Raw genomic sequence first — 23,730 nt, forward strand, 5'->3', positions numbered from 1 at the left:
AGGTGTACGTTATAATACTGTATTATGAAGTGTTGAGGTGTACGTTATAATACTGTATTATGAAGTGGAGTGTTGAGGTGTACGTTATAATACTGTATTATGGAGTGTTGAGGTGTACGTTATAATACTGTATTATGAAGTGGAGTGTTGAGGTGTACGTTATAATACTGTATTATGGAGTGTTGAGGTGTACGTTATAATACTGTATTATGAAGTGGAGTGTTGAGGTGTACGTTATAATACTGTATTATGAAGTGGAGTGTTGAGGTGTACGTTATAATACTGTATTATGGAGTGTTGAGGTGTACGTTATAATACTGTATTATGAAGTGGAGTGTTGAGGTGTACGTTATAATACTGTATTATGAAGTGGAGTGTTGAGGTGTACGTTATAATACTGTATTATGAAGTGGAGTGTTGAGGTGTACGTTATAATACTGTATTATGAAGTGTTGAGTTGTACGTTATAATACTGTATTATGAAGTGGAGTGTTGAGGTGTACGTTATAATACTGTATTATGAAGTGTTGAGGTGTACGTTATAATACTGTATTATGAAGTGGAGTGTTGAGGTGTACGTTATAATACTGTATTATGAAGTGTTGAGTTGTACGTTATAATACTGTATTATGAAGTGGAGTGTTGAGGTGTACGTTATAATACTGTATTATGGAGTGTTGAGGTGTACGTTATAATACTGTATTATGAAGTGGAGTGTTGAGGTGTACGTTATAATACTGTATTATGGAGTGTTGAGGTGTACGTTATAATACTGTATTATGAAGTGGAGTGTTGAGGTGTACGTTATAATACTGTATTATGGAGTGTTGAGGTGTACGTTATAATACTGTATTATGAAGTGGAGTGTTGAGGTGTACGTTATAATACTGTATTATGGAGTGTTGAGGTGTACGTTATAATACTGTATTATGAAGTGGAGTGTTGAGGTGTACGTTATAATACTGTATTATGGAGTGTTGAGGTGTACGTTATAATACTGTATTATGAAGTGGAGTGTTGAGGTGTACAGCAAAAGGGCCATTCACTGCGAGCACGACGATAACGATGACCATAAATATGTCGTTTAAAAGAAAATCGTTCTAACTCCTACGAATGGCAGGCAGCGTCCCAAACCACGACTATAATAACGACACCAATAGCCGTGGGCGATATCGTTTGGGTCACTTTCAGTGTGATTTTATGAACGATTATAAACCTTGATGGCCATTCAAAATCCATCAGGACACCTGGAAGGCTGCCGTTGCACTTGTGGAAAGTAGCTCATTTATTTTATTAAGTACTGTACTTAGGAAGAATTTTGTGGTACTTTTACTTTACTTGAATATTAACAATTTTCAATACTTTTTACTTCTACGCCACTACAGATAGACAGATAGATAGATAGATAGAGATAGAGTTTTTAAAGTGTCCTACATCATAAGATGCCCAGCCCGCACAGGCTTTCAAGACACTCACAACATTTTACATACACAATGATACCATAAACAAAATACATAGACAGTTGGTTATGGATGGATACATCGTTCTCCAGTGTAACTGCCATGCCTTCTCTATAAAACTTTCTAAATCATAGAAATTGCTGAACAACCAATTTAACATGAAACATTCAAACATCCAAAACAAATATGTTGTTCCAGGGACCCCCCAGAAGCAAAGAATTTAGTTAAAACGTTCACTCTGAAGGAATATTGCACCACTCAGTTCACACGGGTGTGATTTTTCAAAAACTGCAGACCTACAAGCTCATAGCGTGGCACGAGTGCCGCGCTACGAGCTTGTAGATCTGCTATTTTTCAATAGCTGAAGTATAACCTAATGACTTAAAACACCAAGAGGGGTTCCCGCCCCAAAATGGGTTACTAATCAGTGAGAGTATTCATAATATATCACGTCTTTCTTAGTCTATGATGACGGAAACACAGTGCAAAACACAGCAAGGTCCCAACAGGGTGACACAGTCTCAGGTCCTTAGTCTATGATGACTGAAACGCAGTGCAAAACACAGCAGGGTCCCAACAGGGTGTCTCAGGTCCTCGTATTGCAGCATTTAGCAATCATTTCTCTTATTCTTTCTGTTTATTATGCGTAACACATTCATTATTCCGTATTTAACCAACTTTTCTCAAATAATTCATAGAATAAAGATGGTAATGAGCGGGCAATCCGTGTGACACCTCATTAGCCGTGAGGTCTGCGTGGCGTGCTTGCGTGCGCACACGGACACACACACATGCACGCGCACACACACACACACACACACACACACACACACACACACACAGAGAGTCCTAGCTCAGCACTCCCAAACTTCATAATGATGTGTTTTTAAACTGCAGCAGAGCCTGCAGGCACTCTCACTTAAATACATTTCAAAAGGAAATCTGCAGACTTCCCCACGAATAAAAAAAAAAGAGAAAGAAATAAGAGCTGAGCAGTTTAAATTGAGCTATTGATGCAGTTAAGTTCAATCCTTATGGGTCATTCAACCTGTTAAAGGATGTTTGAACGGCACTGACCTGAGAGTTCCATGAAGTCCGGTTTGTGACTAAATATCAGGTAGTTGTTGGCGATGAAGTGGAGCAGCCAGACGTACAGCTGCTCTGCGTTGTGGCACTGTGAAGAGATTTACACACAATGAAGTGGAGCAGCCAGACAAGGACATACAGCTGCTCTGCGTTGTGGCACTGTGAAGAAATTTAAACACAATGAAGTGGAGCAGCCAGACATACAGTACAGCTGCTATGCGTTGTGGCACTGTGAAGAGATTTACACACAGTGAAGTGGAGCAGCCAGCCAGACATACATATAGCTGCTCTGCGTTGAGGCTGTAGAGCAGTGGGCTCAGTACACAGCCCTGTGGGGAGCGGTACTGAGGTTGAGGCTGTAGAGCAGCGGGCTCAGTACACAGCCCTGTGGGGAGCGGTACTGAGGTTGAGGCTGTAGAGCAGTGGGCTCAGTACACAGCCCTGTGGGGAGCGGTACTGAGGTTGAGGCTGTAGAGCAGTGGGCTCAGTACACAGCCCTGTGGGGAGCGGTACTGAGGTTGAGGCTGTAGAGCAGCCGGCTCAGTACACAGCCCTGTGGGGAGCGGTACTGGTGCTGAGGCTGTAGAGCAGCAGGCTCAGTACCTAGCCCTGTGGGGAGCCGGTACTGAGGTTGAGGCTGTAGAGCAGCAGGCTCAGTACACAGCCCTGTGGGGAGCCGGTACTGAGGGTGTAGAGCAGCAGGCTCAGTACACAGCCCTGTGGGGTGCCGGTACTGAGGGTGTAGAGCAGCGGGCTCAGCACACAGCCCTGTGGGGAGCCGGTACTGAGGCTGTAGAGCAGCAGGCTCAGTACACAGCCCTGTGGGGAGCGGTACTGGTGCTGAGGCTGTAGAGCAGCAGGCTCAGTACACAGACCTGTGGGGAGCGGTACTGGTGCTGAGGCTGTAGAGCAGCAGGCTCAGTACACAGCCCTGTGGGGAGCCGGTACTAAGGTTGAGGCTGTAGAGCAGCGGGCTCAGTACACAGCCCTGTGGGGAGCCGGTACTAAGGTTGAGGCTGTAGAGCAGCGGGCTCAATACACAGCCCTGTGGGGAGCCGGTACTAAGGTTGAGGCTGTAGAGCAGCGGGCTCAGTACACAGCCCTGTGGGGTGCCGGTACTGAGGCTGTAGAGCAGCGGGCTCAGTACACAGCCCTGTGGGGTGCCGGTACTGAGGCTGTAGAGCAGCGGGCTCAGTACACAGCCCTGTGGGGTGCCGGTACTGAGGCTGTAGAGCAGCGGGCTCAGTACACAGCCCTGTGGGGTGCCGGTACACTCTCACCCTCTGGCTGCGACCAGACAAAAAGCCCTTAATCCACATGCAGGTGTTGTGTGGAAACTTTACATAAAGTGAACATAACTATAACTAAATATTACTATCTATGACTAAATGAAATTGAAATAGAATGTTACTTTTCAGGATTCCAATTATAGAATGTCGATAAATAATTCAGGATTTCAATTCAAATATAGCGAAAATAGCTCAAAACTGCGACGCAGTGACTCATTTTGAGCTTGTAGATCGGCCATTTTTACTACGACAGTAATATGCAATGTAGCCCTCTGGAGTAAGTGTGGAAATGTAGTGGCCCTCTCCATCGTCAGAGTTGCCCACCCCTGAAATATATCACCAGTGGTGGAAAAAGTACTCACATTCTTCACTTGAGTAAAAGTATCAAATTTGCAACATAAAAATAAGCCTAAAAGTCAGAAATTCCAAATTTACTTAAATTGGTTTCTTCCAAACTGAACATGTATTTTCTGTTTGCTAAAGAGCTGGAGAGATGGGGAGGCCCCATGTTACTGAATAGGTGAGTCAATATAGGGTTTAACCCCAAAATGGACTCACCTAGAACAAACACTCTAGCAAACGATTACTACAGGAATAAGGGCCGGCGCCACTGGCATAAGCAGTCTATGTGGTTGCTTATTTAGGGCCACAACCACCACCTCTCATTATCAATTTCATGCAATTTAGCGCAAAGCTGATGTTTTTTCTCTGCCAAGTCCAATAACACCAGATGGTGATAACCAGGCATTATGTATAGTATATGCCTTATTTTATGTATGCCTTAGGCTTTATGTACATTCTACTGTATGCATTATGTATGTAGGTTAAAGTCTGTTTAACCTTGCTAAAGGTGACGGAAATCCATGCAGATGTTGAGCCCTCAGCGTCTTCTACCAGCCGCCATACCTCCAGTGCCTTTAATGTATAATCCATAGTATGGACTGAAGAAGTACAATTCTTTCATGAGGTAAAAATACTGGAGTACTTCCTTTACTTTAGTTTTTTTTTTAATATCAACACATTTCTGTATTGTTTTCACAATGCGTTTACAGAACCTCAGAACAGAACTATACACAAAGCCTATAAAACCCCCTACTCCTGGGTGAAGTCACCTGCAGGAGCCTGCTGTCATAGTCACGGAGGAAATTGTTCCAGCTAATTGAGAAACCTGTGACCATTCCCACCTCAACAGATCACACTTCTTCAGAAAGCTTGGCCCTTCTTTCTTCCTGTGACATCTATCTCCTGTTCACAGTCATCTCTGGTGGTTTCCAATGTGTCTGCTCTAACACCTTCCTGGCACCAGCCAGATGGAACTACAGTAGCTCTGCTCAAGCAGGGTTGAGGAGATAACTTAGGCAAGTACTGTAAATTGTAGCCTGGCTAATAAGCCAGACCGAATCAGTGTTGTGTGATATTAGTCTGGCTTGTTAGCCAGGCTGTAAATTGGGCATCACCCTGTAGATGTTCTGAAGAAACATGAATCAGGCATTATCTCCCTCTCTCTCTCTCTCTCTCGCGCTCATCATGCACTCGCTCGCTCTCACTCACTGCCTGGCACTCCCGTTCTTACTGACCTTGGCTCTGCGAAGCAGCCGGACCACACTGATGGCGGTGGACGCCAACTCTCTGCTGGGCATGCTCTGGAGGTACGCGCACACGCACACCTCGCACAGGTGCTGCAGCCGTTTCACCTGGTACATCTCTGCACAGACCAACACCGCCATCGCCTGGAGCACACTGGCTAGACACACACACACACACACACAAACACACATGTATACAGTGGTGGAAAAAGTACTCGTGTTCTTTGCTTAAGTAAAAGTATCGATACTGCAATGTAGTAGAAGAGTTCCAAAATGTACTTGAGTAAAGGTACAAAAGTATTGGCTTCAAAATGTACTTAAAGTGCCAAAAGTAAGAGCACTCATTGTGCAGAATGCCCCATTTGAAGTTTTCAAATATATAATGTATAATATATAATATATGTATAAAAATCTTTTGAAGATAGCTGATCTACAAGCTCACAATGCATCGCGAGGTGACGGCTATTCGGCCCGAAATGTATATAAGGCTGAAGTGGTTCCTGTATGTTTTGTCATAATACTCAAAAGCTAAAGTTGGAGTAAAAGTACAATATAGTAGAAGTATTGGAAATTAGAATACAAAATACAAATACCGCAAAGTTGCACTTTCCACCACTGCACACATAGTTAGATGTGTGCAGTAGATAGGTGTGTGTGTGTGTGTGTGTGTGTGTGTGTGTGTGTCCACCACCACCTGTAAGGGTCAATTTGGTTTAGAACTATCAATTATTTATAGACCACCCACTCTCACTCCTGTGAGAGCTTAGGGACTTATCACATGCACATGTAAGTCTGTGATGCTAGTACCTGATGGTGTACAGTGTCAAATGCCTTTTTGAGATCCAGAAATACTGCGCCCGCTATGCCACCCGAGTCTAACTCTGACTTTACACCTTCCAGAAAGTAACAGTTAGCTGTTTCTGTTGAGTGGTTGGAGCGAAAGCCCAATTGCAGTGGGTGCAAAGGATTGTGGTCCGAGTTCAGATGAGCAGTTATGATATGATGTGTGTTGTTGTTGTGGTCAACCATTTGAGAAAATATTTGAATGGGGTTTAAGCTTAGAGTATATATTAATATGAGGCGATTTCACTCCTCCTTCCGGGTAGGAACAGAGTGCATTCTGTGATGGATTCGGCCCAAACACATGAACGCGCTGCCCTTGACTATCATTCATCGTTCACATGTGAAACAGCGTTCACATGTCCTCAATGATATAGTCAACGGACCAGCGTGTGTGTTTGGGCCAGCGCTGCAATACCAAATCTGGCCACTATGTCCATTTCGCCTCAGGGTTTCCTCCGGGTGCCGTCTCTATTAATATATACTCTAAGGGTTTAAGTTGTTAAACAGTCACCTTAATAGACACCTACCCACAATGCCTTTCAGCCATATCAGTTATATCACATTATAATGTAGACTCCAGTTACTGTACCACAGTTTAGCCACTGTCCCCATTCCCCATCAGCTGTCAGTCACAATGCATACTCTGAACAACACTGCAGGACACTGACAGTGTCCATGCTATCACTCAGTTATATCACACGACAGGGTGGTGGAGACGATGAAGGTGCGTAAACCGAGGAAGCTGTCAGAACCTGCCCCCATCTGGGACAACACGTCCCAGACTCTTCTCCCTTCTGGCTCAAAAAACTAACTCCCTGTTGCAATTAGAACTGTGCAGACTCCCTCCCAAATTCCCAATCTTAATCTGAAGCAGATTTAGCACACTTGCCCATGGCTTGACGACCTTGCAGGCTTATGCAAAGGATAAAATGTAAGTTTGACAGCATGTCATGTGAACAGATCGTTAAGGTTTAGCAGAAGGGGTTAATGGTATTACATCTTCCCCTTGTGAACAACCAATAGACCGAGACAGGTCTTTGTGCCTCTGGCTATGAAGATGTATGTTTTGTACGAGGCCCTCGAAGGCCGTTCGGCTGGTTCAATAGAGACGACATGCTCGGAAAACAACACTTCACTATGCGGTGCCTATCTCGAGTATTGATGGTGTTGCGTTGAATGTGATGTCTTTCTAAATGCTGCTGCTGTCACTATAGTATTTTTTCCCTCCTTTTTCCCTGTAATCTGTATCTTACTGCTGAGTTGCTGTCTCTGGAGACTGAATTTCCCTCACGCCGGGATCAGTGAATTATCTTGTCTTCCACGTGCAGCTCAGATATGACATGAAGGCTGCACCCTGATCCCAGTGAAGATCACAGATCAAAGGAGCGCTCGCTTAGCCTGCCGGGGCCAGACTCATAGCGAGGCCCGCTGCTCTACAGCCTCAGCACCAGCCCGTCAGGCTAGCGCTCGCTACCATCCTGCATATTATCGCCACTGTAGGGTGGAAACCTCATGTGCTGTGTTCCATTGGATAGTTATATAATATTTAGTCACAAAGCTTGTTTCAATGGTCAAATATTTACAAAACCTATACAGACATACTTAACCACTTTCACTCATTTCGTTTAGCAAAAACAGCAGATCTACAAGCTTGTAGAGCATACATGGATTGGCTATTTTTGCTATAGTTTTGTGTGATATCGTACGATGGAGTAAAAAGGGCATTCATTTTTCTACGAAAACAAAAAGTTGAAGTATGGATATACAATGTTTCCGCCCATCAGAGGCGATATTTACCGTCTCTATTTGCACTGATAGCAGCTCCTCCTTCCACTTGCTTATCAGCAAGTGGAAGGAGGAGCTGCTCGTGCTGGAATATCCTTGCGTGACCTTGAGATTCCAAGCCCTTATGTAACAGTGCAGCTGCGGAGCTGCAGAGACTCTGGAGTTTGTTTGCTGCCTTTATTTTATTTTCCTGGTCTTTTAGAAGCCAGGAATGGAGCTCTACTACATTTCTGAACACAAGCAATATTGTGCAACCAGCCCACGTCCCACGTGCAGTACGCATAAACAGAACTCTCACTGACCCTTTGAGAGGAAAATAGGCTATTTGTTGAAATAATTTCAGCCAGACGGAAGCCATAAATATGATTACTTGAAGCCAAGAATGGGTGGATATGAAGTTATTATCTTTCAAACACGAGTCTACTTTCCCATGTTCGTATTATACAAGAGGAGCAGGCAATGTATTTTTTTTAAATGAGAGTTACCTTATATAATGTATTGTAACTATTGTTATAACGACCTCGAGGACGGACCGTTCAATTTTGTATGAGTCATGCTGTTCTAGTGTATTGTAATTGTAACACTGACAATTTCTTCCTCTTAGCGCATGTGTGCGCTCGCACGCACACACACACACACACACACACGCACACATGCACGCTGGTGACAAAGAAAGGAGTGCTTTGCCAAATGTTTGTACACAAGACTGATGAATGCCTCGTCATTAAACAACAAACTAAATTAAGGTTCAACATTAATTCAAATGATTACCCTCCACATAGGGCAGTATTCAAATGAATTAACCTTGACTGGAATTCATTATTTAGCATGATGACTTTGATGGACTTTTAAAGTAATTTCCCCCTCTGGCAACACTAAATACCGATGAAGCAGTAATGAAATGAGTCACTACTACAGTCCAATTTATACTCCCTGGTACGACGGTGTGACTTATTGTCAAATGGAACAGATCTACAAGCTAACAACATGTCCGCACCACGCAATGGAGCATAAATTAAACATTTAGTCGGACTGAATTAGTATTCAGTGCTGTTCCCTGTGTGCCTCCTGGGACTGGCGTTGGCAGTGTGTCTCAATCACACAGATGGTTTGTTGGACTCCTCATCTAGCTGGTGTATGTTTTTAGTTTGTTTTTGTACTTTTAGGGGTGTTCAGCCAGGACGACGGTATTGCTTCTCTCTAGTGTTTGACTGCTGATTTGGGGCTCATTTGTAAGGCCTGCAAACAGGGTGATGGAACGCCTGGCAAGGAACTGTCACAGCGAAAAGGCAACTGTGTGGATGGTGTGATCAAATTCATGGCTGCCGAGGAGAGCTTTTATCTGGGGGACACAAAGGCACCAAAACAGAGCAGGAAAAACAGCAAAACACCCTTTGACGGTTCAAAGAATGGCTGGATGAGGATGAGAGTCATGAGACTGTCTGGCAACTTTGACTCGTCTTTATCTTTCTCTCTCTCGTCCTTGTGATAACCTGATTTTGTGGCGCGGTGTGTGGCTACTTTGATCATCTCTCAGTCCCAGCGGTATGGTTTGCTGGGACAGATCCTTGATAACAATAATGTTGCTTTATTTAGAGTAATCAAGTGATATTTTTGGGTGTTAAAACAAAAAAGGTTTTGTTAAAATAGTCAGCGCTATAGAGCACCGTTTCCCAACCAGTGGGTCGTGAACACATTTTCATGGGTTATTTTCTTTCCTACATAATTTTTTTAGTATTTTCGGGATTTCTTTTTTTCATGAATTAAAAACAAATTGAAATGATTTCCGGTTACGTCATTATAACGTGCCTGCCTCGTCACAATGTCTGCGACAAAAACCGGATTTCCATACTAACCATCGTATAACGGCGAATTAAACACATAAAACAAATAGCGGGTTTAGCGTATTATGCGCGGAAAGACAATGGAATAAATGTCGTGGAACACAGGTTATGCAGTCAAACAGTCTCTTTTCTGCCCTGTAAAGCACTTTTTATGTCATGAAAGGCGCTATATAAATATATTAACACTGCGACATGTTGTCTGCTATTTTAGAATTTGAATCCTGAAATAGTAAGAGTAACAGTTTTTGGACATATGATGTTTCCATCGGACAGCGAGGACTGTAGTTCCACTGTAATTCCACTGTAGTTCCACTGTACAACTTGCTGTACTATACCACTGAGCTCCTCCAACTGGCAAAAAGACAATTCAACGATTTAACCACATTAACTACGGCCTTCCTATTTTGGGCATTTTATTATAAGCACAAACCTTTTATCCCCACCAGGGGGCCTGGAACGGCTGAAGGGCGAGGGATTATGATTTAAATCCTGTGAGTGACTTGACTGTCTGTGAACATCTAATCTGAGGCACCATTGGACCGATCGGCACTCCCAGTAGGCGAAGGAAGAACCTTTGCTACTACACATTGTTTCATTACGTTATAACTGGAATTTGTTCACTAGATTCCTTGGATCGTAACGCAACTTCCATTTCCACCTGACAAGATTTGTCAGTACTACCTACGATTTTATCCAAAACTCGTTACAAATGAATGAATGAATGAATGTGGTCACGTAAACATGATGTAACTGTCACCTTTTTAAGATGCCCTTCTGATTGGCTACGATAGAGGGTATGCGCGTGACATCATGCTTAACTATAACCACATCACAATACCCTAGCAACCCTATTCTGAGCACGTAAAAGACAAACATTCTGCAAGAATAGGAAGACATTTTCTAAAAACAGTAGATCTACAAGCTCACAACACCCACAACATGCTGTTCGGGGGGGTGGGGGTCTTTTGATGTGAAATACCATCGCATCTGGTGCTTTGCTGCCAGACGGGACACTCTACTTCCCTCAGAGTAATGTTGGTGACTCGATCTTGCCATTTTATCCTCTCTATTGTGCACAGCGCTCTGGTGTCGAAGCCATCAATTCTGTCTGCCAGGGTCTTGTCGAGAGGCCAAGTTTCTGAGCGAACTTCGGGAGCAGGGAAATCCAATTACAGCCGAATGGGGCCAGACCAAATCTGACCGAGGGTTATCTTTTTCTTTTCTTTTCGTCTGGTGGAAGAGATTTGGGGAAAAATATTTGATGACCAAGGGACTCGGGTCAACACTGTAGGGTTTAAGTTGTTAAGTCGCTTATAAGCGGCAGTGTAGGTTTATTCAGTGCATTTTCTTTGCCCTCTAATGATATATTTTATGCTGTATTACTATTTAATACCATACGGGGCCATGTCCACAGAGAACACCTTTTGAGTCTTCCTTTTATTTCTGTGGTAAAGATGCACTGGAGCACTATCCTCTTCACAGTGCAGACCATTGCACGTTTTTGGTGCCCTTGGACGCTTGAAGCGGGAAACCGCTTTTGGAATGGATCGTTGCGCATTTGATCCTCCAGATTGCATGCGATCATTTTCAACCCGACGATGAATCGTTACTTACAACCACGAGAAGTCCATGTTTACAATTGTTTCAGCTAAGCTATATTGAGCTAATAACGCAGATGACAGGACGTTTGAGCAGTGAGCACCTCAATGGTCGATAGGTTGGAGCAGCACGGGCATCACGCTGTGTGCGAGCGTTTAGCGTTATGGCCATGATATCCAAAGGCGCTCCTCGGCTCAATGGTAAATGGTGCATTTATATAGCGCCTAGTTTATCCACGGCGCTTTACAATGTGCATTACATTGGCCCATTCACACACCGTTAACGGAGGAAACCACGCAAGGCACCATCCTGCTCATCGGGAGCAATACCTCCTGAGCCACTGCCGCCCCAGACTCGGTCCGGTCCTAATGGTGGCATTAGGACCTAACGGTGGTCCTAATTACAATGTGTATATACATATACAGTGTGATACTTGTGTATAATATGAGTATACTTTGCAGTAAACCCACCAGGACAGCAGGTGTCAGTGTAGAGGTACTCCAGGAAGGAGAGGAACGTGTCAGAGGACACTCCGTGGATGGGCACCACTCGGCTGCGCGCCTCTGCGTACTTCCCGCTGAACATGGCGGCCATCACGTCGCAGCGTGCCACCAGCACGGCCCGGTGGGCTGGCAACACGCTCCCTGGGACACACACACCATGCACGCAAAAATGATTTTCACAGCAACAGGTGTGGGAGATAATAACACACATGTTTCACTTATTCTACTGAATTTTGGAAAACTGCATGTATATTTGATCTCTCTCCCTTCTAAAAAACTATTACATTCTTGAAGTAAAATTCCTCATACGGTAATATGAGGATAATCATGTGAACATACTTGACCAATAAACAAATTCTTATTATTTCTATGAAAATCAATCTAATCTAAAAACTATGAAGCCAAACATCTTTTGATTTTGGTGAGTATTACTCTACGAGAGACGGCCGTGGCGCAGAGCCATTAATATTCACGTGACACTACTGCAAAACCAAATTGCTGCTGGTAAGTGCACAATTTATGCTGTTAAGTGCCAATGTAGTTATAGTGACAGCTCTTGCCACAGTCAGCCAATGAGCTCTTAGAAAAACACACTCACACTCGCACAAAGTAGAGACAAAAGACAAAGACAAAAGTTTATCCTCCTAAGACTGGTTTTATCCTCTTGCAGGAAAAACACTGAGAACCGAATATTGACTGAGAATGACATTTGCTCATGGACTACTGGGATGTACGCTAGTAAATGTTTGACCATCAATAGATTGTATAATTGCTCATTATATTCACTCCATTGACTGTAAATATTTATCCATATTCCCACGTTTGTAGCAGGCTGACACATTATATTTATATGTATTTATAGCTCATACAGTTAGTCCAGGTGCAGGTGGCCAGGCTGCATTTAAGTCTTATATGTTTATCTTAGTCTTAGCTGTATATCTCTAGTCTATCTGTATCTACCCGTCTGTCCTGTTACTTATACTGTGCTGTTGCTAAGACTAAGACTTTTTAGGTCTGTGTCAATAACATTGAAGGAGCTTTTTGTTAAAGTGATCTTGTGTTTAAGATCAATTTGCATGCAGGTAATCTCTTGCGCGTGCATGCGTGCGTGTGTGCGTGCGTGCGCAATAGGTGTAACAGATTACAGAGTACTTGCCTTGCACCATGAAGATGACATCAGAATAGAGAGGGGAATTAAAGAGGTTCACTAGAGTCTGGGGGCCAAGCTGAGCTGCTCGTGCACTGGGGGTATCCCTGGAGCCCTGCACACACACACACACACACACACACACACACACACACACACACACACACACACACAAATATATGCACACACACACACACACCCCAAGTCAGAAAGATGCCATCATTCACGTTCAGCTGCAGACATGTGCATGCATACACAGAGAAAAACACACAACGGTGAATCATTCCACCACTACCTAGCTGTCAGATGCTTGCTGGCACGGGCATTCCCATTCATGTGCACTGTACAAATCCTCCCTTTTAATGTATCCTTCCGTAACCCTATAGGGGCGTCACTCCAAACGGAACCCATTCAGTTAACATTTGCACCCTCTCAACGTTAAGTCCGTCCGTCCGTCCGTTCCACCTACAGTAACCCGCCCTCAGGAACACAAACGTTCCACCTACAGTAACCCGCCCTCAGGAACACAAACGGCGTGTCTGACTGCCAGTCATGCTTGGTGGTTAGCCAAATCCTCTGTAGTCTGCATTGCCAAGAGGGCCACCACCGCTGCACTAGGCAGCCTGACGCTGAGAACAGACTGCAACAAGCCGAGGGGCTGTTCAAAGGCTTCGGCGTGACCAACCCATCTATTCTCAGCCATAATGCATTCAAAGAAACCGTTATGCAAAGTGTGCTGCAGGAGAACGCATGCATATGAAATGAGGGGAGGGGAGTGGAGGGGGAGAGGTGTGGTGGAGGGCTACAGTGTTTGTTCACAACACGTTTGAGTTCAATTAACAATCATTGTGTGTGTGTGTGTGTGTGTGTGTGTGTAATGCACAAGTCTGTGTGCGCACACGTGGCATGGTATGTAACGTGGTTGCCTCACAACACGTTTGGAGTTCAATTAACAATCATTATTTGAAGTGTGTGTGTGTGTGTGTGTGTGTGTGTGTGCACATGTGTGCGTGCGTGTGTAATGCACAAGTCTGTGTGCGCACACGTGGCATGGTATGTAACGTGGTTGCCTCACAGTCCACAGACCAACCGCGCTGCGCGTCACTGTATCACATTAACATCACTTGACCTTTCTCTGTCAAATGGACGCGCATAGAAGTGCGGCTTCTAGCAGCGTAAAGCGCGTTTGGTTCAACGCTGCCAAGGAGAGCAACAAAACACTACAGCAAATCCTCAGTAAACATTTACATTGTCACTCGGTCCGGCCGCTGTTGTTGGATAAGCTAACCGAACTGACACGAAAACTGAAATTTCATTTGCTTTCAGTGATCGGAGGATGCCTTTCCTGCGAGCAGCAACCATTATATCAAATCCTCCTGACAGGATGAATTATGGATGTATTGTATGTACAGTATAGGCTATGTATTTGTGTAGGCTGTGCACGTACGTACATTATGTGTTACTGTGTGTCTACCTGTCGAGTGTACTCGACCTGCATGCCAAACGTTTCATGTTGGAGTATTTATGGTTTAGCCATGTAGACGTTTTTCTGCACACTGCCTCAGGTCAAAGACCTAGTTCCATCCAGATGCGTTGGTTGTGCACTGCACACACACACACACACACACACACACACACACACACACACACACACACACACACACACACACATACACACCATGCGACATGCCACCAGCTTGTCTCAAGCAACCATGTCACACATCCACACCAATTAGGGCAGTGATTCTCAACCTTTCCCAGCAAGCACGGTCAGGACCTGGACAAAATAGTGACGCCTAGATTGGACACTAGTCGGATCTGGCCCAGAATATCACCTGATTTCAGCCAACATAAATTCTGCCCACTAAGACGGACGTCCAGATAGAGTTAAGTCATATCATAACTAGTACGTTCTGGCCCAGAATAAACTACCGGTATATTATTGGTGAAGACGTCCTGGAAATGACGTAAAGATCATACCCATATGGGCTGTGATCTGGCCCAGTCCTGAAATCCTGAATGTCACCGGAGGACGTCATCATGACGTCATTCGGCTTGCTGTGTTACATCATTTAAAAGACGCCGCTGTTGATATGCATTAGGCCATGGACCTTTAATCATTTGATAACATGTTTGTGATAAATCACTGTTAAGGTCAGCATTATTAATTTTCTGTCATAACCTGAACCGGCACCCGTTTCGACTGATATCAATCGACAAGACCGCAGTGATCACTTAGACCGCAGTGATCACTTAGGATCAGTACCATTGTTTTATGGGCATGCTCTGCCGACTGAAGAAAAAAAACCTGACAGGATTAAGGTTGGCGAACATGCGTTAATATTAGGACCGCGCTGCGACATGCTTGCGGTTATGTTTAGGGGAGGGTATGAAGAGGCTTGTCGTTTTTAGTAGGCAGTAGACCAAAACGACAGGATTAAGGTTGGCGAACATACGTTAATATTAGGACCGCGCTGCGACATGCTTGCAGTTATGTTTAGGGGAGGATATGAGGAGGCTTGTCATTTTCAGTAGGCTCAGTAGACCTGACTAGACCGATAAGATCGGTTAACGTGTCATCAACGCCAATCGCAGCCAGTAGGCTCCTGGCGAGCCGATCGGCTGGATAAGATCGGCGTAATAAGTAACCTACTGGGAATTATCGGTTGATTTTCGGTCGAAACGGCTAGAACCGGACACCTAACTGCTAGGGATTCATGCCCATTTAACTGTCGTGGCTGATGGTGGTGCATGGACCATGTGAGCATGCAGGGTTCGATTCCGACCTTGATGTGCGAGACCTTATTGTCATATATCTTCTATTTCTTGTCTCTAGTCTCTACATGCACTGACCAGCAATATGCTCCCAAAAAACAAACATAAAGAGTGGCTGGTGTCCCCGTGTGCATCAGACGAGGCAGGTGGTTGTCTAACCTGACAGTGTGGTTTATTATTTAAGGACCTGAGGCCGATTCTAAAAACAGTTTTCAGAAAAATGTTTCTATGGCAGTGGTGCTCAACCTTTTTCATGTCAAGGACCCCCAGAATTATCTGTACTTGGCCGCGGACCCCCATTTGAGAATATGTTGTTCCAGGGACCCCCCAGAAGCAAATATTTTAGTTAAAAACGTTCACTGTGAAAGAATACGAACCAAACAAAATAGCAGATCTACAAGCTTGTAGCGTGGCACTCGGTGCCGTGCTATGAGCTTGTATATCTGCTATTTTTCAATAGCTAAAGTATAACATAAATGTGAATACAATGAGCCCTAACTATGGAAGCCAGGCAAAACATGTCTGTCTGTCTGTCTGTCTGTCTGTCTGTGTGTCACCCGCCACCAGAAGGCACAGTTACTATGGAAGCCAGGCAGAACAGCACAGTTAGCTGTCTGCTCAGCGGCGCTGGAAGCCAGGCAGAACAGCGCAGTTAGCTGTCTAACATGTGCGCAGTTAGCTGTCTAACATGTGCGTGTGTGTGTGTGTGTGTGTGTGTGTGTCTGTGTCAGACTGCCACAACAGCGATTTGGTGTATAACTACTAACGTGTGTACCACACATAGCTTGCAATTTACGAGCTGCGTTCGCTTCCCGCGTTCGTGCGTCTTACTTGTGCTTAAGACCCGTCCTGAATGGGTTAAAGATACAGTACAGTGTTATCTCTCCAAATGGAGAGGGAAGTGCAACAATCAGTAAAGATGAACGCACAAATCTCCAATCCCGGCATGCACCTTCTGTCGCGCTGAATGTCGTGTTAGATCAATCAGTAAACTAAATTAAATTAAATTGTTGAATGCTCAACAACCAAGGGAGTGTATTAACATACTCTATACCGATGCAGATGCAATGATATGTTAAAATAATGTTTATTCATTATTGCAGCTTTTTCATTTCGCCTCACCTTTTCTTTACCCACAAAAGAGCGTATGCGTTCCATGAGTTGAGACACCGCCAGCGTGCTCTTCAGTTTCTCTTCCAGGGCCTCCTGTAGATGCTCCCACTCCCACGCACCTACAACGCAGAAACAACACACTGACTACCACACACTATGCATTATGTGTACACGGACCAAAACATCACAAACACACATGTTTCTCCTTTCTAGCATGGCAGCGATGAACGGAGAACACAGGAGATAGACATTAGACACCCCTTGCATGGCCACGTAGCACCCCAGTCCCCCACGCGGGCTCCCATTTAGAGCCGCTTTCGTGTAGACAGTCTTGCCCCTCCAGACAACCCAACAAGCATCAAGGGCCAACATCTGGCAAGATGAATGGAAAAATGACACGCGTGCTCTTGAATGGCTTGACAGAATAATTAACACCAACAGAAAGCCTTGGGGGCGCCCGCTGGCCAAGTGGTCCAGGCGCATGCCACATATACTGTAGGCTCTGGCCTGACAGCCAGTTTCGTGTTCGAGTCACGTTCATGACGACCTTAGCTGCCTCTGTCTCTCCCCTTCTCTCTCTCTCCCTCTTCCCTGCCAATCTCCACTGGATACTATCAATAAAGGCAAAAAAGCCAAAAACAAATCTTAAAAAAAAACCTCGCTATATGGCCACGACCATGGCTGAACAACCTGGAAGTCACTCATTAGACTGTGTGTGGAACAGGGGAGGTGCAAAGCACTGATGATGAAAGTCTGGAACCTCACAACAGAAGACACGTGCAGCTGTGGATCAGTACAGACAATGTCCCACCTACTGGAATGTGCCGACGCCCCCCGGTGCAGTCCAGAAGACCTGGCAGAACCCACCCCATCAGCAATACGACATCTGAGATTGCTACGGACTTAAAGAAGAAGAAGCGGTTCTCAAACTTTCTCACGTCAAATTACTACAAATTTGTGGACCCCACCAGCTGAAACTATTTTGAGCAAGACCCCTAAAAGTGTTGTGTTAAAATGTTTAATAAATATCCCTAAATAACTGTATTTATATATTATACGCTTTTCTCTTCTGCCAGATTTCTAATAACTGTTAACGTTAACCGTTAACGTTTTAAAATGCGTTCTAAAAGAACTAAGGGCAGCCGATAATAGATGTTAAAGGCAGCAGCGTTTATGTATTTATAAATATAATCATCACCTGGTTCCATCTGCCTGCGGGTCTGTCTATAACACACCCCTCTGCCGGGGCAGAGGACACACCCTCAACTTCCAGGGCAGTCTCCGCCTTAGGTTGAGAGCGACCAGACTTTTCTCTTTGCAGATGAGTAAGGCTGGGACCAAGCCCCCAGTAAGGCTCTCCAACGTTGAAGCACTGGGCCCTATTGGTAAGAGGTGGGACTGCAGTGGAGTTATGACGAGGAAACCCTGTGCAGCTGGGGTTTAACATTGAGCCCCCTTTTGCACTTCTAGACCGTTCTTCCGGGTGCTTCAAAACGCCACTGAGCAACTTCCACTGAAATGAATAGCGGGCGGGGCTATCGCTCCGGTTCAGTCTCTATCCTTTTAACCCATTTTGGGTGAGAACCCCTTTTGGTGTTTTAAACATTATGTTATAATTTAGCTATTGAAAAATAGCAGATCTACAAGCTCATAGCGCACCACCGAGTGGCGCACTACGAGCTTAAAATGTGCCTCAAATATTTCAGAAAATTGTCATGATTTAGGATTTAGTCAGGCCTAAAAGGGTTAATACTCTATGGCTGCGGGACAGAGGCTAGGTTCCATTGCAGTGCTGATTTGGAGGGTGGAGCCAGAGTTAATCAGCAGAATGAGAGACAACCTGGCCAGTGTCTCTCAAACTATAAAAGCCCTGCTCTGTTCATGACTTCTCCTCATTCCTCCTCAGACTCAGGCTGCAGAAGCAGCCACAGAAGAGCACCTTTGTTTCTAATTGCATTTTGTTAGTTAAAGCTGGGCAACATGTTTCCCTGCCTGATTTGGAAACACATTATTAAGATTGAATTCCCCAGAATAGGTATGCCGGGGACCGGTTCCAAGGGGTTAACGATTCTAAAATGGCCATGGCCTCTTGAGGCTTATTGCTTCATTATGAATCTGTCTTTATAGTCCAATGGAAGAAAATCACCTGATTTATAAATTTGACCCCCACACTTGAAAATATGTATATAATTTGCACATTCCCAGTACAAGTAAGAACATGTGTTTAACCCATTTTGGGCGGGAACCCCTTTTGGTGTTAGCGTTATGTTATGCTCTAGCTTAGCTATTGAAAAATAGCAGATCTACAAGCTCATGAACTTGTAGGTCTATTTTTGAAAAATCAAAGAACGACTGACATAGAAACATAGCTTTTCCAGAAAACTGTCAGAATGTAGAAGACATTTTTTTAATCTGATCTCAGGTCAAAATGGGTTTAAATGGCCAAGTACAGCCCTGCAGCTTTGAGGGCGTGGAACACTGGCCTGGCGGGGCCAGACTCGTAGCGAGGATTCACTGACGCTTCCTCTCTATGAGTCTGGCCCCCGCCAGGCTAGTAGAACACTGTACTGTATCTCTTCTCATCAAGCAGAACCATTGAGGGAAGGCTGGCCTTCAAGCACATGACTGGACACTAACACTTTCATCATCATCATCAGTTCATAATGGCTGTATTTCAGCTGATAGAGCGATTCGAGTCTTGTTGTAACACATGGTGCTGCCTGTGTATGATGACTGCAGAGTTGAGACCTCACATGCTGCGATAACGGATTAGCTCAATGGCGGTGGCCAGGATTAGAAATGAAGGATGGGCTCACAGGTGGAATGTTATGCATTGGCAGGATGGGATGGGATGGGATGGAATTACGTGACTGGAAGTGGCAGTATAGCAGTCCACATTACCATCGTCCTCGTCCTGGGACAATCTCACTCGAGTCAATTCTGTCTGTGTCTGTCTGTGTGTTTCTATGTGCAGGGCGTTGCTGAAAACGATCACTTGTGCTCAGCGTACTACCCTGGGTAAATAAAGTAAAAAAAAAAAAAAAACAATGCTCTGGGTTCAGTTATTTTTGTGCTCTCTCTCTCACACACACACACATACACACACACGCGTAAGCGCACGCACAACAACAAACACATGCACACATCAACACTGGGCGTCTTTCTTCTCCATGTGAAATGCATATGCACAATTCAACGAAACAAGCAGAGCATGCAGAGGCGTACGGCACTAACCCAATGGGTACGCTCAGTAATTTAACGCTGCAATATATACAGAGAGACACAGTCGCATGGAGTTAGCAGCACGGCAGTGAAAGTCCCCGCCTGTGTACTGTCTGCACTCAGCCAAGTAAACCAACCCTCCAGCAGGGAGATCCAGGCCACATGATGGGGGGGGTTGCACTGACCAGTGACCACACACACACACACACACACACACACACACACACAGATACACATGTCTAATATGAGGGATATTACTGTGGTCATATTATTCCAACCCCCTGCTGTCAAAACAGTGAGCTCATCCTCCAGCACTTAATAAGATTATCAATTAATAATCTATCCCTATTTTGTCATGTCATTATAGGCGTGACGTTGAAAAGCCAATTGATATCTCAGATCTACAACCTCATAATGCGTTGTGAGGTATAGTAGTAGTCAAAGGAAAAGAGGGCGCTGTTTTACCTTCGTTTTTTGACGATGGGTTCTCAGATTGTGAGGATAGTGACCAGGATAGTGACCAGGGTACTGCTGACACAAGGATACTGATGGATAGTGACCAGGATAGTAACCAGGGTACTGCTGACACAAGGATACTGATGGCAGGATACTGAACATGATACTGACATCAGCATACTGGCACTACTCGCATACTGACACCTGGCACCACAAATAATACTTACATCTTGTAACGAGGGGAGAGTGAATCAACGTGTGTATGATTGTTGTGTTTATGTTTAATAATGAATTAATAAAACCCTATAAAAAGCACGTTTGAGTTGGTAAAGAGAAGCGATTATTGGAACATTTAGTTCAGCCTGTGCGTGTTAGTCTCTAGTAAGTCTGCTTGCCTCCTGAGCCCATCGGGTGCTCTGCTTAATCTCCAGAAAACCGAACAGTTGGCATAAAAGCCCAATAGGCGAAACTTTGGCCACAGCAGTTGCAGAAGCAGCAAACACGCTGAGGGAACTAATAATGCGGCTCTAAATGTGTCAACTGAAAAGAACGTTTAAATTGCACCATGTCTATAATATGCATACAAGCAATGGATCGTTTGACATATTTATTTTGTATGTGTTGACAAATGCTGAGCACACATACCTGTACTGTACATACAGTAGGCCTACATACATACATACTGTACACATCTCACCAGGCCTACCATGCTAAACTATTCTCTTCCCTTTCACTTTGCTCTCATCTTATTCAGCACCCGCCCACTCTCTCAATCTCACTTTTCTCAAGAATTTATCTTCCCTTCACACCTCTCACTTGCAAAGAACAAATTACAAATGCACAGAAGCACTAGTTCGTGTGCATGGTGGTACAAACTACATACATATTCTAGCTATGATTGAACTAAATGCACACTTACTCTTATTCGCACAGAGATTTAAACCAAGCTTAACCCTATAATCTTCATCCACTTCTACCCATTCGTCCAGGCACACGCACGCACGCACACCTTATAAAATAGTTTAACGTGTTGCATTTGTGCATGTGTCTGTGTGCGTGTGCACGTGTGGCTGCCCCCAGGGTGCGCCCACTAGTAAAGCCTGATTTATGCTTGCCGTTGTGAGCTTGTAGATCTGCATATGTTCTGTGCGCTGCACCGACGTGCAAGCACAAGTATAAAAGGTTGTAAGAGTTGCTGACATGCCTGTTGAGGGGCAGCCGGCAGTTATGAATCATCCTCACAGCACTCACAGACCACTGGGACAATGTGTGAAAGAAAGCCTTCCAGTGACTCAAAGTATTATGCGGCACGGCAGAGCACTGCAGAGCTAGTCTATCTAAACTGTTGACTGTGGAGAATTTCAGTTCACCCCTCAAGTCACTGAGAATACCATTAGTTTGTCTAACCGGGCTTGATGAGAGCTTAAATTACATCATTCACAGACCAGAAGCGAAAAGTGCTACAGTAGGCATTTATAATGCCGACGGACAGTATGACTATACGTTTTATGTCTATATAATGACTTACCATGTCTCTATAAAGCATATGCACAAATATCCTGCTTTAGTGGCTGAAATATATTACCTTCATTTAGCTGATGAATAACAGACATAAACGGAATCACTGCGTGTGTGTGTGTGTGTGTGTGTGTGTGTGTGTGTGTGTGTGTGTGTGTGTGTGTGTGTGTGTGTGTGTGTGTGTGTGTGTGTGTGTGTGTGTGTGTGTGTGAGTGTGAGTGTGAGTGTGAGTGTGAGTGTGTGTGAGCCGTGAAACAGATGAAATGATAGTAGCTCAACTAAACCATCGAGAGATGAGCCAATCCATGCTAAATCAATGTGCATTGTGCATACTATTTATTGGACCCTTTAACGAGCAAGAATGGCCCGAAACATCAAAGAAAGTACTACCAGTATTGGTCGGCGAAACAGTATGACTGTGCTGCTACGCGATTAATGATAGTTCCTGTCCTGTAAAAAAATACTGCAGCTGTTTACCGTCAACCCTTTAGCTGGGACTGATTTCTATCCCTCGCCCTAATGCAACAATGGACTATTCCCAAAATCAGGCGGCATACTCTCTGCCACAGGCGCGGCGGGTACGATTTATAACACACCTAAAGCACCAGAGAGATAATTTAAGTACTTTTGTGGGACGGAATTCAGTAAGTAGTTCAGTAGTTCCGAGCAGATTGCTACAACCCGCAGCTGAAGCACAGAGAATGCCGGAGGCTCATATTTATTCAACATCAGCAGTCAACAGTATACTGTAGCAACAACTGAAGGCTTAAAAAAGTTCTAGCCAGTGAAGAAGTGGTCCGCACACAGGCTTTGCTTCAACAGTGTTTATTTGTGTTAAATGAACACCAATATCACCTGATGAAGGCTGTTCACGACTGTTTTGAGGTGAGTTTGGAATATGGTGATGGAGTCCATGTTTCTAATATCAGGGGGGAGGGAGTTCCAGAGGTGAGGGGCAGAGCGGCTGAAGGCTCTTGACCCAATGGTGGAGAGACGGGCTGGGAGGACTGTGTGATGGAGGAGGCAGACCTAAGAGACTGGGTGGGAATGTTAACATGGAACAAGGTCAGACAGGTGTGGGGGGGAGGGGGCTTGAATGGCCTTGAATGTATGGAGAAGGATTTTGTTGGCGAAGGTATGCACTATTGTGGGGGCAGACATTCTGTGAAAATAGCAGATCTACAAGCTATGTGTTGTGTGAGCTTATAGATTTTGGGGGAAGAGATTGGTTGGTGTAAACAGATTGGTGGCTGTAAAGGGAAAAAGGAGTGCCTAGTATAGACCACTTGGAGAATATGGTTAATATACGGTAAAGGCTATATAGTAGTAATTCATTACAACATGGAGTCTACACAAGAATGCTAGGTGTCACATGGACGGACATCATCAGAAATGTGGACCTCTGGCCTGGGCCGTGGCTCAGCGGTCCAGGCACCTTGGCCTGTAATCTGAGTCTGGCAGTGTGCCGCGGGTTCGACTCCCGATCCAGACAGCCTTTACTGCA

The 23,730-nt window shown here is 44.6% G+C and overlaps 1 protein-coding gene across 1 annotated transcript in view; it reads right to left on the bottom strand.

Annotated features, from left to right (window-relative positions):
* Positions 1–23,730, bottom strand: part of rhobtb3 (Rho related BTB domain containing 3) — a gene marked incomplete at its 3' end in the record, with an annotated part of 43,969 nt that overhangs the window by 2,310 nt on the left and 17,929 nt on the right. Inside the window, exons 8-12 of the mRNA XM_080775006.1 lie at positions 17,040–17,149; positions 13,148–13,257; positions 11,963–12,132; positions 5,413–5,579; positions 2,538–2,634 (exon numbers count right to left, since the gene is read on the bottom strand). Coding sequence (XP_080631132.1) covers positions 2,538–2,634; positions 5,413–5,579; positions 11,963–12,132; positions 13,148–13,257; positions 17,040–17,149 — 654 coding nt within the window. The remainder of the gene's footprint in view (positions 1–2,537; positions 2,635–5,412; positions 5,580–11,962; positions 12,133–13,147; positions 13,258–17,039; positions 17,150–23,730) is intronic.

Source organism: Protomyctophum bolini (assembly GCF_963924005.1).
Source record: "Protomyctophum bolini genome assembly, chromosome: 2".
NCBI lineage: Eukaryota > Metazoa > Chordata > Actinopteri > Myctophiformes > Myctophidae > Protomyctophum > Protomyctophum bolini.